This window comes from Bufo gargarizans, chromosome 4, assembly GCF_014858855.1.
Source record: "Bufo gargarizans isolate SCDJY-AF-19 chromosome 4, ASM1485885v1, whole genome shotgun sequence".
Lineage (NCBI taxonomy): Eukaryota > Metazoa > Chordata > Amphibia > Anura > Bufonidae > Bufo > Bufo gargarizans.
Genome location: NC_058083.1, coordinates 213,509,198 through 213,521,626, shown reverse-complemented (window position 1 = coordinate 213,521,626; position 12,429 = coordinate 213,509,198). Strand labels below are relative to the sequence as shown.

The 12,429-nt window shown below is 42.5% G+C and overlaps 1 protein-coding gene across 2 annotated transcripts in view; it reads left to right on the top strand.

Annotated features, from left to right (window-relative positions):
* The window catches only part of LOC122934136 (probable cation-transporting ATPase 13A4), a 209,546-nt gene that overhangs the window by 54,093 nt on the left and 143,024 nt on the right, over window positions 1-12,429 (top strand). For both annotated transcript variants that reach the window (XM_044289352.1, XM_044289351.1), the window contains exons 9-11: window positions 5,103-5,234; window positions 6,515-6,685; window positions 7,231-7,388. In XM_044289352.1, the coding sequence (XP_044145287.1) occupies window positions 5,103-5,234; window positions 6,515-6,685; window positions 7,231-7,388 (461 nt within the window). The remainder of the gene's footprint in view (window positions 1-5,102; window positions 5,235-6,514; window positions 6,686-7,230; window positions 7,389-12,429) is intronic.

The following is a 12,429-nucleotide window of genomic DNA, read 5'->3' as shown; positions in this document are numbered from 1 at the left end:
ATATCCCTGAGGTACCCCACTGGTAACAAGACTATGGTCTGAATATACTCCATTGACTACAACCCTCTGTTGTCTGTCCCTCAGCCACTGCCTAATCCATTCAACAATATGGGAGTCCACGCACAAAGACTGCAATTTATTGATAAGCCTTCTATGTGGGACAGTATAAAAAGCCTTACTAAAGTCCAGATAAGCGATGTCTACTGCACCTCCGCCATCTTTAATTGAGGCACCCAATCAAAAAAATCAATAAGATTAATTTGGCATGATCTCCCTGAAGTTAACGCATGCTGTTTTTCATCTTTCAATCCATGGGATTTTAGTTGTTCCACAATCCTTTCCTTAAGTATGGTTTCCATTAATTTCCCCACTATTGATGTCAGGCTTACTGGCCTATAGTTGCCCAATTCCTCCCTATTACCTTTCTTGTGAATGGGCACAACATTTGCTAATTTCCAATCCTCTGGGGCGACTCCTGTTACCAGTGAATGGTTAAATAAATCTGTTAATGGTTTTGCTAGTTCGCCACTGAGCTTTTTTAATAGCTTTGGGTGTATCCCATCAGGCCCCTGTGACTTATTTGTATTAATTTTAGACAGCTGACTTAGAAGCTCTAATGAACCATCTTTTTATCCTGACACAGAAATATAATAATTAATTTGGAACCATCGACCTGTATACATATAGGCAAAGAGTTGAATTCCACAGATATCCTCCTCCCCCAATTGGTCCTGTGGAATATCAACATGAAGGAAGTACTTCACTATCGGTGTGATTTTTTATTTTCCACAGGACCCAGTGGAGAGGAGGTTATCTGTGGAATCCGACACTTTGCCTATGTGTATACAGGTGGATGGTTCTGATCAAAGAGTGGTTATCTCCTGAATCGATAAGAATCGCGCGGTCATACAAAACGCATTGGATTGACTGTGAATTAAGCCCACTTCACTTTTGGGACCTGCAGCCGCAAACGATCAAGGCAGAGACTCTGAGACTTTTACTTCTTAATTGTATAATAATTAATTTGGCTGTTAATTCTGTGGGTGACCTATAGTGATTTTTTTTTTGTAGGTGCAATGCACCATTTTTGTACCCCTGACACAAAAATATAATAGTTAATCCATCTGTTTCCTATTTTTGGTGTGAGATACACGTGCACTGCATACGTGACAGGGAAATGAATATAGTTAATCCGTCTTTTAGTTCAGTGGGTGACAGATGCCCATTTTTGGTGTGAGATACACGTGCACTTTATACGTGACAGGGAAATTAAGGGGTTTCTGTCACCAGATTTAACCCTATTAAGCTAGCTGACAATGTGCTAATGTCAGCTAAACCTAACTAGCCTATTCCTACTTTTATCTATGCCCCTGTTATGCCAGAAATCTAACTTTTATAATATGCTAATTACCCTCTAGGAGCAAGTAGAGGCGGTAGTAGATTAAATGTCTGACACTGCCTCCAGTTCGTTCAGATTGTCTCCCACCCGGTCCCCTGCTGAAACCGCAGAGTTGGCACCTGCAGCCCATAGGCATCTGTCTTTTACCTCACCTCCTTGCAAATCATCCAAGCAGTCTGCGCCCCAAGTCGTGCAGCAGTCTTTTATGCTTTTTGATGACTCTGCTGGCGGGGTTTCCTTGGGCCATCCACCTATCCCTGCTCCAGAAGTGGAAGAGATTAAGTGCTCAGTGATCAGTGCCCAACCACTTATGTTTCAGGATGTGGACATGAGAGAACCACTGATGCACGTCTCTGATGATGATGACGAAAAATAGGTGGCAACGGCTGCGGCATTCTGCTGTGTGCAGACAGGCAAGGAGGGCAGGGGTGAAGAGCGGGTGGAGAATGATGAGATCCTAGACACCACATGGAATCTAGGCAATGCGCCAGCCACACAGCAAAAGAGGGAGCAGGGTGCAAAAGCAGAGTGGCTGTCCCCTAGCCAGTATGCTGCTACTGTCCACCGCACCCAGAGACTGAGCACACCAAAGCTAGCTCCAAGGAAGTTCCCTGGCGTGGGAGTTCTTCAGACAATGTGCTGATGACAAAATGCGAGTGGTGTGCACGCTGTGCAATGAGAGCCTGACGTGAGGCATAAATGTTCTAAAGCTGAGCACCACCTGCATGACCAGGCATCTAAATGCAAAGCATGAGCTGCAGTGGAGTATACACCTGAAAAAACACAAAAGATCTCAGGCTCCTCCTGCTCCCTCTTCTGCTGTGGTCTTGGCCCCTTCCTCCCCCTCTGGATTGACGGTGGCATCTTCCAGCCCGCAAACAGAGGATGTAGCAGCAACACCACAACTGTCACCTAGCATGTCCACACTATCCCATGGAAGAGTTCAGCTGTCTATCCCCCAAACACTAGAGAGAAAGAGGACATACCCCCCTACCCACCTGTGATCCCTGGCCCTGAATGCCAGCATTTCAAAATTCCTGGCCTTTGAAATGCTGTCATTCCGTTTGGTGGAGACAGAGACTTTTAAAAACCTTACGGCGGTGGCTGTCCCTCAGTATGTGGTTCCAAGCCGCCACTACTTTTCCAGGTGAGCGATCCCTGCCCTGCACAACCAAGTGGCGGACAAAATCAGGTGTGCACTGCGCAACACCATCTGTGACAAGGTCCACATAACTACTGATACATGAGCCAGTAAGCACAGGCAGGGATGTTATATCTCCCTAACTTCACACTGGGTAAATGCAGTGGCGGCTGTGCCTGATGCGGATAGCAGTTTGGCGCATGTCCTACCATCACAGAGGATTGCAGAACATTTCTCATTGCCTCCTGTTGCCTCCTCTTCCTACTCCGCTTCCTCCTCATCCGGTCAGCGTGACACCTTCACCACCAACTTCAGCACAGCCAGGGGTAAACAACAGCAGGCAGTTTAAAAACAAACTCACCCCACACCGCGCAGGAGCTGTGGACGGGCAACACAAGTACACACTCAAAAACGCTGCTTGCAGCACTTCTGTGTGCGTCATGGGAACGCAATATAATGGAACGAAATGCATCCTGGTGATCTCCATTCCCTTCAGTTCAGTTTCGGCCCCATTGACAACAAATGGGGACAAAACGTATGCGTTTTCCTCCGCTATTGAGATCCTAAGGCGGATCTCAATAGCGGAAAGGGAAAGCGCAGATCTGCAGGATACAAGAATGTGGTGTGCTGTGTTTTTGTATCTTTTTATAATTCTTTTTTGTAATGTATAAATCAAACGGAGGCATAAAACTTGATGTGAACCCACCTTTAATGACCAGCGACATTTTTTCATTATTGCCACTCATTTCAGCAGCCACGGATAGTGCAGAAAGCACATGGACAGCATCCATGTGCTGTCCGCATCTGTATGTTCATTCCACAAAAGATTGAACATGTCCTATACTTTGCCACAAAATGTGGACCTTGAACCCACTGTAAATGCCACATGAACGGCATCGGTATTTTGCCAGACACAAAATGTATAAGTAATCATTAATATTTTGGATATACTTAATACATTTTTTTCCTGGTTTACTTAAAAACTATGTGCTATTAGGACACTGGTTTGCCCTAGCAGCAGGCTTTCAGAACAGAGACCTCTGGTGTCCTTCATAGATCCTCAGAGATGACTGCAGATGACTTCCTCAGTCTCTGTTTATGTCATTGGGAAATCAGTGACCTGATTATAAGGGAGAGTCCCTTTTGATCATGTCATGCAAGGATGGAATGGGAACTTAAAGTGGTCATAGAAAAAAAACTAAAAGTGGCTCCATGTTGTAGGCGAGTCCAAATTGATAGAAAGTGGAGAAAAACAGCAGAGACAGAAAAGCCACAAGTAGGCAGGGACAACAGAAGTAGGTGGGCCAGCAATACCATAGTGCATCATAATATACCGCCCCAGCAATACCAAATACCACATTGCAGCCAGCATAAAATACTGCTTTATCACCGTACTGGGACATTTCTGTAGGGTCTATGCCCAGTCTGCCCCTGATGTCACGGTATGGACTGTATCAATCAAAAGGTTAAGAGCCAGAATCGGAGCATACTTCAATCACAGCTATGAAGCAGGAGCCTGTGCTAAGAACTGAGGCTGTTAGTAACAGCCGGTTCGTAGCACAGGAGCCATTAAACTCCCGTCCCTCTCACTCAGCTGCAGTGATGCCAAAATAGATTGCTGCAGAATGAAGCTCTGCACCATCTGCCGTCAAGACAGAGGCGGCCATTATGGGTTTAAACTTTTTCTCTGCTTATGTTCCACTCCTGGCTTTGGCTAATAATGATGTAAAACGTTGAATGCAGAATACTGCTATGTGAAGGTGCTAAAAGGTGTTGCAGGAGGGTATGGCCGCACAGTCAGATTTTCTGACACAGTTTTGGAAGCCAAAACATGGAGCCAATTTATCTAAGAGAAGTCATATCTCCTCATTTCTGCTTTCTCTCACTTTATGATCCACTCCTGATTTTGGCTTCCAAAACTGCATCAAGAAATCTGACTGTGTGGCCGTACCCTAATACCCACATCCTGAGTAGTGTTGAGCGAACTTGTGTTTTATAGCGAACCTTTCACCTGCATTTCACTTAATAAACTATCAAAAGTACCTTATAGATCATCCTCATTGTGTTATCATACAGTCTTGTCCCGCTTTTCTGCCATGTATATGCATGTAAAAATCGCCTTATAAAGTACTCTTCTCCAGCTCCACAAGTCACGATAGAAGTCAAGGGGGTAGCCCTTCCCTCACTCCAGGCTGTAACTCCCCTGCCCTAACCCCGCCTCTATGCAGTCTAATTGACACCCGACTCAGTCGCCGGGACCGCGCTTGAGTCCGCGCAATAGACGGGATCGCACTGCTACTGAGGGCGACGGCGCATGCGCCGCCTGTACAAGCGCGGTCCCGGCGACTGAGCCGGGTGTCAATTAGACTGCATAGATAATAGTTATTTGCCTAATTATAGGAAATCCATGATGGTAAAAATACTATTTCCGATGCTCCAAATATCCTAGAAAAGATCATTTTGACAAAGGATCAGTGTCTTACAGTACATTGTTAAACTTGTTAATCCAGTAACAAATAAAAAGCTTATTCTTATAACTGTCTTGTGCACATTTCTTTGCAGACTGCAGCCAGGTTGAGTCTCGCTACTTAGTTCCAGGAGACATTATTGTTTTATCTGGCAAAGAGTTTTTTATGTCTTGCGATGCCATTTTAGTCAACGGGACATGTGTTGTGAATGAAGGCATGTTAACAGGTGAGACTTACCCTAAGAAAAAAACTTTACTGGGCAATAACATTCTATCCTTTTTTTAGTATTTACTGTAACACATCTATTATATTGTCTGGGATCTTTTTGAGCTGTGAAATAAATGAAGCCATTTCCATTGAAGAAATCCTAAAGAATATGAACTTGGAATATATCACAATCCACGTTTTCCTTTAAAGCAATACAAAGTTGTTGGTTATTTCTGGAGAGTTACCGATCCAGCAGATGAATTATACTGCTCCTTAGTATAGGGTCTTCATTTAGCTGCCATACAATCTTCATTGGGTGAATACCTTTTTATATGTTGTACAACATAGGATACAGCTTTTTACATATATGGTCGATACAAATAATTGTCACAGGATTTATTCTTTCCAGGGACTTTACAAAGGTTTTAATTATGTGGAGAAAAGGCAATTTAGATATCAGTACAGGAAAGGATTCAATACAATTAGAGGGTGGGGCGCCCTACCCCAAGATGTAGCAATGGCAGGTATTATCACAGTATTTAAAAAAGGGCTAGAGACTGGTTTCATAGTGAATGGCATCATGGCATTCAGGGTTAGAGTTAATATAAAAATGTTGTATAATTGATAGGTAGAACTTGTGTCTGTGTCCTACAGTGTATTGTCCCTGTTACAATATAATTATATTAACCTCTCCCCGACATCTGCTGTATTTGTACGCCAGATATCAGGCTTTAATGCTGGGGCACATTCGGGAGTCCATGCTCCGATGTATCGCTCATTATGGACTTTTAACTCCTCAACTACCATGCCCTAGGAGGACTAAAAATAAGGGTAAAAAGTTTTTAAGCATATAAAAGAATCACCAAAATATAAACATTCAAACACCCACTTTCCCAATTTAAAAGATAAACATTAAAAATGTTTTGTTTTTTTCAACTCACAAAAAAAACTGTGTGCCTATATGCAGTATGAAATAGGAGTCTTAGGGAAGAACATTAGGAGCTCTATGGATACTTGAAGGTCTTAGGGAGTTGTTATGTTGCCATGGGCACTTGCTCAGGTTAAAATAATTTTTTCCCACTTATAATGAAGACAATTGACAACCAATACAGAGTGATACCAGATTTAAAATACATCATATTGTTTCTTGTTTCCCTTACTGACTCTATAACTATGTATGTAATACAGTAGAGTAGATTGCAATTTTCAGTCCACGTAATTAGAATATTGGAGAACTGGATGGTTCCTCAAACACTATACATTAGAAATACTGATCTTCTATTATATCACTGTTTTTAGGAGAATCAATCCCTGTGACAAAAACACAGCTACCTCATGGAGATGACTCAATGCCATGGAAGCAGTACAGTGGAGAAGATTATAAGCGCCATGTCATGTTCTGTGGTACTGAAGTGATAAGGACTGAATCCACTGCACAAGGTCCAGCAAGAGCTGTAGTCTTAAGGACTGGTAAGCTTTGTAGTGCTTTCATTATATATAATAATTAGGGATGAGCGAATCGAAGGGAAGAGCGAATCGAACATCCAAAGTCGATTAACATAAAACTTTGTTTTAATACTGTACGGAGCAGGAGCTCCGTACAGTATTTGAATGTATTGGCTCCGTTTAGTTGAAGTTATTACTTCGCAAAGTCTTGGGAAACTTTGGGTAATAACTTCAAAAATTAATTTCTACTGTAAAAAAACTTTTACCGAACTCAGGTTTGGTCCAAGTGGTACCTTGGAACTGATCCAGTAGAATTTAAGTTTTGAAGTTATAAGTAATAACTCCGACTCATCGGAGCCATTACATTATAATACTGTACGGAGCTCCCACTCCCTACAGTATTCTAATGAAGTTTTATGCATATAGACTTTGGATGTTTAATCCGAAGTCGATTCGCTCATCCCTAATAATAATGCATTTTAAAAATTACACAAATTGTAGTTGGAAATAGAATGCAAAACCTTCAAGGACATATACAAGTAATATGAAAATTTCTGCTTTTATCATAGGTTTCAATACCACTAAAGGTGACATGGTGAGATCTATATTGTATCCTAAACCTATAAACTTCAAGCTGAATAGAGATGTACGGTGGTTCTTTATATTTTTGGCATGCCTAGCCTTGATTGGCCTGATCTATGCAGTAACTATATTTGCACAAAGAAAGGTAAGGTATTCTTTGGCTTTTCATGTTTTACCCTCTGAATTACTGTGCTTTTCTAAAGCAGGTACACAGGATTGAAAGAGGTGGAATGATAATGCCCAGGTGTTAGTTTATTCAGCAATTTCCAGGAAAAATAACCTAAGAATGGCAAAAATCTCTAGGTGCTGTAGATTTTTATTTTAATCATGAGGAATACAACTATTTACTAACACAAAATATTAATAGGCCTGACAGGTTTTATTTAAGGCAATATCATAAATATGTATAGTAACAGTTAAAAATCATTGATTAGATTGATGAAACTGTCTAAAAGAAAAACTTTGTTTCTCATAACAGTCAATTAACCCCTTCACGCAACATCACGTACATGTACGTGGGGGAATGTGGTGCCTCACCGCATCCCCACGTGCATGTACGTGATCGGCTTCACTGTCAGCGCAGGGACCTAAGCGCTGAAGATTCAGTGAAGCCGGCGTGCTGGGGTTGCTAGGCAACCAAAGAAGCCGGAAGGAGTTGTATTAGACCCCTGACCCGCCCACGATCACTGTGATTGGTCCAATACTGCAAAGGGACCAATCGCAGCGCATCGGGGCAGGTAAGGGGGGGTTAGGGAGGGACTGTGTGCCTCTCCTTCTCTGATCGTCCCCATTCCTGTCAGGGAAGCGATCAGAGAAGGAGAGTGTGACAATATACTGTACCTATCACATGTATACTAGTCATGGAGCACTGCTACTTAGCGCTCCATGACTAGTATACTCGTCATGGCATAAAACTGTCACCATGTCTGCAGACATGGTGACAGCGCTGAGGCTCAATGCCAATGCCGAGGGGGGTCCTGTGACCCCCGTATCGGCGATCGGGTAGTTAGGCACCCCCCCCTATGGGCGATCGCTCAATGTAGTTTCTGATCCCCCCCTGCACCCCTGAATTCCATTTATGTGGCGGGGTGCAGGGGGCGGTTTGTGGGCGGTGTGGGGCGGTGCGGTGTGGCAGTTGCGGGAGGCGGGCGGTGCGGCAGGCGGGATCGCGATCCCTGCCCGCCTCCCATTATAATCATCGTTGGCGTCTAGTGGGTTATACCAGGGTGCCAGCACATTGCTGGCACCCTGGTATAAACGGCTGACATCGGTGATGCGATGTCAGCCGTTTAACCCTTTCCATACCGCGGTCCGTACGGACAGCGGTATGGAAAAGGTTAACAGCTCAGGGAGCTCCCTCCCTCTCCCATCGGAGGGCTGCTGTACCTTTGCAGCCCCCCGATGGAGAGGGAGAGAGCCCCCAGACAGCCCCCCCAGAGCCCTGTCCTTACCCTTCCCCATCTGCGCAGTTCTGAACATAACTGAGCAGACGGGGAAGGTTCCCATGGCAACAGGATGCCTCTCAGGCGTCCTGCTGTCCATGGTGCTGAACAGATCTATGCTGAAAGCATAGATCTGTTCAGTGTAAGTAAAATATAGTACAGTGCAATATATATTGTACTGTACTGTATTATACAGACATCAGACCCACTGGATCTTCAAGAACCAAGTGGGTCTGGGTCAAAAAAAAAAGTGAAAAAAGTAAAAAAAAAGTAAAAATAAAAAAACACATTTATCACTGATTAAACATGAGAAAAATAAAATTCCCTACACATGTTTGGTATCGCCGCATCCGTAACGATCTGATCTATAAAACGGTCATGTTACTTTTCCCGAACGGAGAATGCCATAAAAATAAAAAATAAAAAACTATGATGAAATTGAAATTTTGCCCACCTTACTTCCCCCTAAAAGATAATAAAAGTGATCAAAAAAGTCGCATGTACTCCAAAATTGTAACAATCAAACCGTCATCTCATCCCGCAAAAAATGAGACCCTACTTAAGATAATCGCCCAAAAACTGAAAAAACTATGGCTCTTAGACTATGGAAACACTAAAACATCATTTTTTTTGTTTCAAAAATGAAATCATTGTGTAAAACTTATATAAATAAAAAAAAGTATACATATTAGGTATTGCCGCGTCCGTATCGACCGGCTCTAAAAAAATATCACATGACCTAACCCCTCAGGTGACCACCGTAAAAAAATAAAAACGGTGTAGAAAAAGCAATTTTTTGTCATCATACGTCACAAAAAGTGTAATAGCAAGCGATCAAAAAGTCATATGCACCCCAACATAGTGCCAATCAAACCGTCATTTCATCTCGCAAAAAATGAGACCCTACTTAAGATAATCGCCCCAAAACTGTAAAAACTATGGCTCTTAGTCTATGGAGAAACTCCAAAAAAAATTTGTTTTAAAAATGAAATCATTGTGTAAAACTTACATAAATAAAAAAAAATGTATACATATTAGGTATCACCGCGTCCGTGACAACCTGCTCTATAAAATTACCACATGATCTAACCTGTCAGATGAATGTTGTAAATAACAATTAAAAAAACAATGCCAAAAAAGCTATTTCTTGTTACCTTGCCGCACAAAAAGTGTAATATAGAGCAACCAAAAATCATATGTACCCTAAACTAGTACCAACAAAACTGCCACCCTATCCCGTAGTTTCTAAAATGGGGTCACTTTTTTGGAGTTTCTACTCTAGGAGTGCATCAGGGGGGCTTCAAATGGGACATGGTGTCAAAAAAACTGTCCAGCAAAATCTGGCTTCCAAAAACCATACGGCACACCTTTCACTCTACGCCCCGCTGTGTGGCCGTACAGTAGTTTACGGCCACATATGGGGCGTTTCTGTAAACAGCAGAGTCAGGGCAATAAAGATACAGTCTTGTTTGGCTGTTAACCCTTGCTTTGTTAGTGGAAAAAATGGGTTAAAATTGAAAATTAGGCAAAAAAATGAAATTCTCAAATTTCATCCCCATTTGCCAATAACTCTTGTGCAACACCTAAAGGGTTAACAAAGTTTGTAAAATCAGTTTTGAATACCTTGAGGGGTGTAGTTTCTTAGATGGGGTCACTTTTAGGGAGTTTCTACTCTAGGGGTGCATCAGGGGGCTTCAAATGGGACATGGTGTCAAAAAAAATGTCCAGCAAAATCTGGCTTCCAAAAACCATACGGCGCACCTTTCACTCTACGCCCCGCTGTGTGGCCGTACAGTAGTTTACGGCCACACATGGGGTGTTTCTGTAAACGGCAGAGTCAGGGCAATAAAGATACAGTCTTGTTTGGATGTTAACCCTTGCTTTGTTAGTGGAAAAAATGGGTTAAAATTGAAAATTAGGCAAAAAAATGAAATTCTCAAATTTCATCCCCATTTGCCAATAACTCTTGTGCAACACCTAAAGGGTTAACGAAGTTTGTAAAATCAGTTTTGAATACCTTGAGGGGTGTACTTTCTTAGATGGGGTCACTTTTAGGGAGTTTCTACTCTAGGGGTGCATCAGGGGGCTTCAAATGGCACATGGTGTAAATAAACCAGTCCAGCAAAACCTGCCTTCCAAAAACCATACGGCGCACCTTTCACTCTACGCCCCGCTGTGTGGCCGTACAGTAGGTTACGGCCACATATGGGGTGTTTCTGTAAATGGCAGAGTCAGGGCAATAAAGATACAGTCTTGTTTGGATGTTAACCCTTGCTTTGTTAGTGTAAAAAATTGGTTAAAATGGAAAATTAGGCAAAAAAATTAAATTCTCAAATTTCATCCCCATTTGCCAATAACTCTTGTGCAACACCTAAAGGGTTAGCAAAGTTTGTAAAATCAGTTTTGAATACCTTGAGGGGTGTAGTTTATAGAATAGGGTCATTTTTGGGTGGTTTCTATTATGTAAGCCTCGCAAAGTGACTTCAGACCTGTAGTGGTCCCTAAAAATTGGATTTCTGAAAAATTTCAAGATTTGCTTCTAAACTTCTAAGCCTTGTAACATCCCCAAAAAATAAAATATCATTCCCAAAATAATTCAAACATGAAGTGCACATATGGGGAATGTAAAGTCATCACAATTTTTGGGGGTATTACTATGTATTACAGAAGTAGAGAAACTGAAACTTTGAAATTTGCAAATTTTTCCAAATTTGGGGTAAATTTGGTATTTTTTTAATTTTGGGACTTAATTTTTCCAGTGTCATGAAGTACAATATGTGATGAAAAAACAATCTCAGAACGGCCTGGATAAGTCAAAGCGTTTTGAAGTTATCAGCACTTAAAGTGACACTGGTCAGATTTGCAAAAAATGACCTGGTCCTTAAGGTGAAATAAGGCTGTGTCTTAAAGGGGTTAACATGGCTAATAATTAATCTATTAATTCTGTGGGTGACTTATAGTAATTTTTTGTGGGTGCAATGCACCATCTTTGCACATCCCTTGCCTGGCACATGTGCTGAATTTGGTGTAGAGGTTTCTGAAAAAGTACCCCAATATGTCAGAGCTGATGTAGAAAGTTTCTCACCCTGCTGCTGCGCGCCTGTCTGTGCTGCAGTATAACTTCGGCCTTCCCGCTCACCGCCTCATAAGCGATGTACCGGCAAGGTGGAACTCCACCTCACTGAGGCCTAGAAAACAACACACATAAGCAAACAACAAAATGCACTTATATTAAAGAAGATTGGAGGAGCAGGAGATCCAAAGGAACAATACACCAGCTCAACCAACACCAAGCAGGAAATATCAACCACATGATAAGCAGTGTGAGTCAGAACTAAATAGAGTCTCAGTGATAACCACAAGCTGCACCTTACAAGAGGTGTGGTTGAAAAACAACACTGCAAGGTGAGAACAGAGAGACTGTCAGATAACCTCATGTGCCGCTAGTCTCTCAGATCTTCTCACTTCTGTCATGGGGGGACTGTGACAGAACCGTGTTCACAGCAAAGTGGCACCCAACGCAGCTCATGGGCATCACTGGAGCGTGGGTGGCGGAATACAGAGGACACAGACAATGCATGTCCCACAGAGGACAGCTTTTCGTTGGCTCTGGGCAGCCTAGCACACATGACCAACTACATGCTGCAACGACCGCTGAGTTGTCCACATTCTAACCAGTGCTGATTACTGTGTGGCCACCCTACTGGATCCCCGCTACAAGGACAACATGCAGTCCTTAATTCC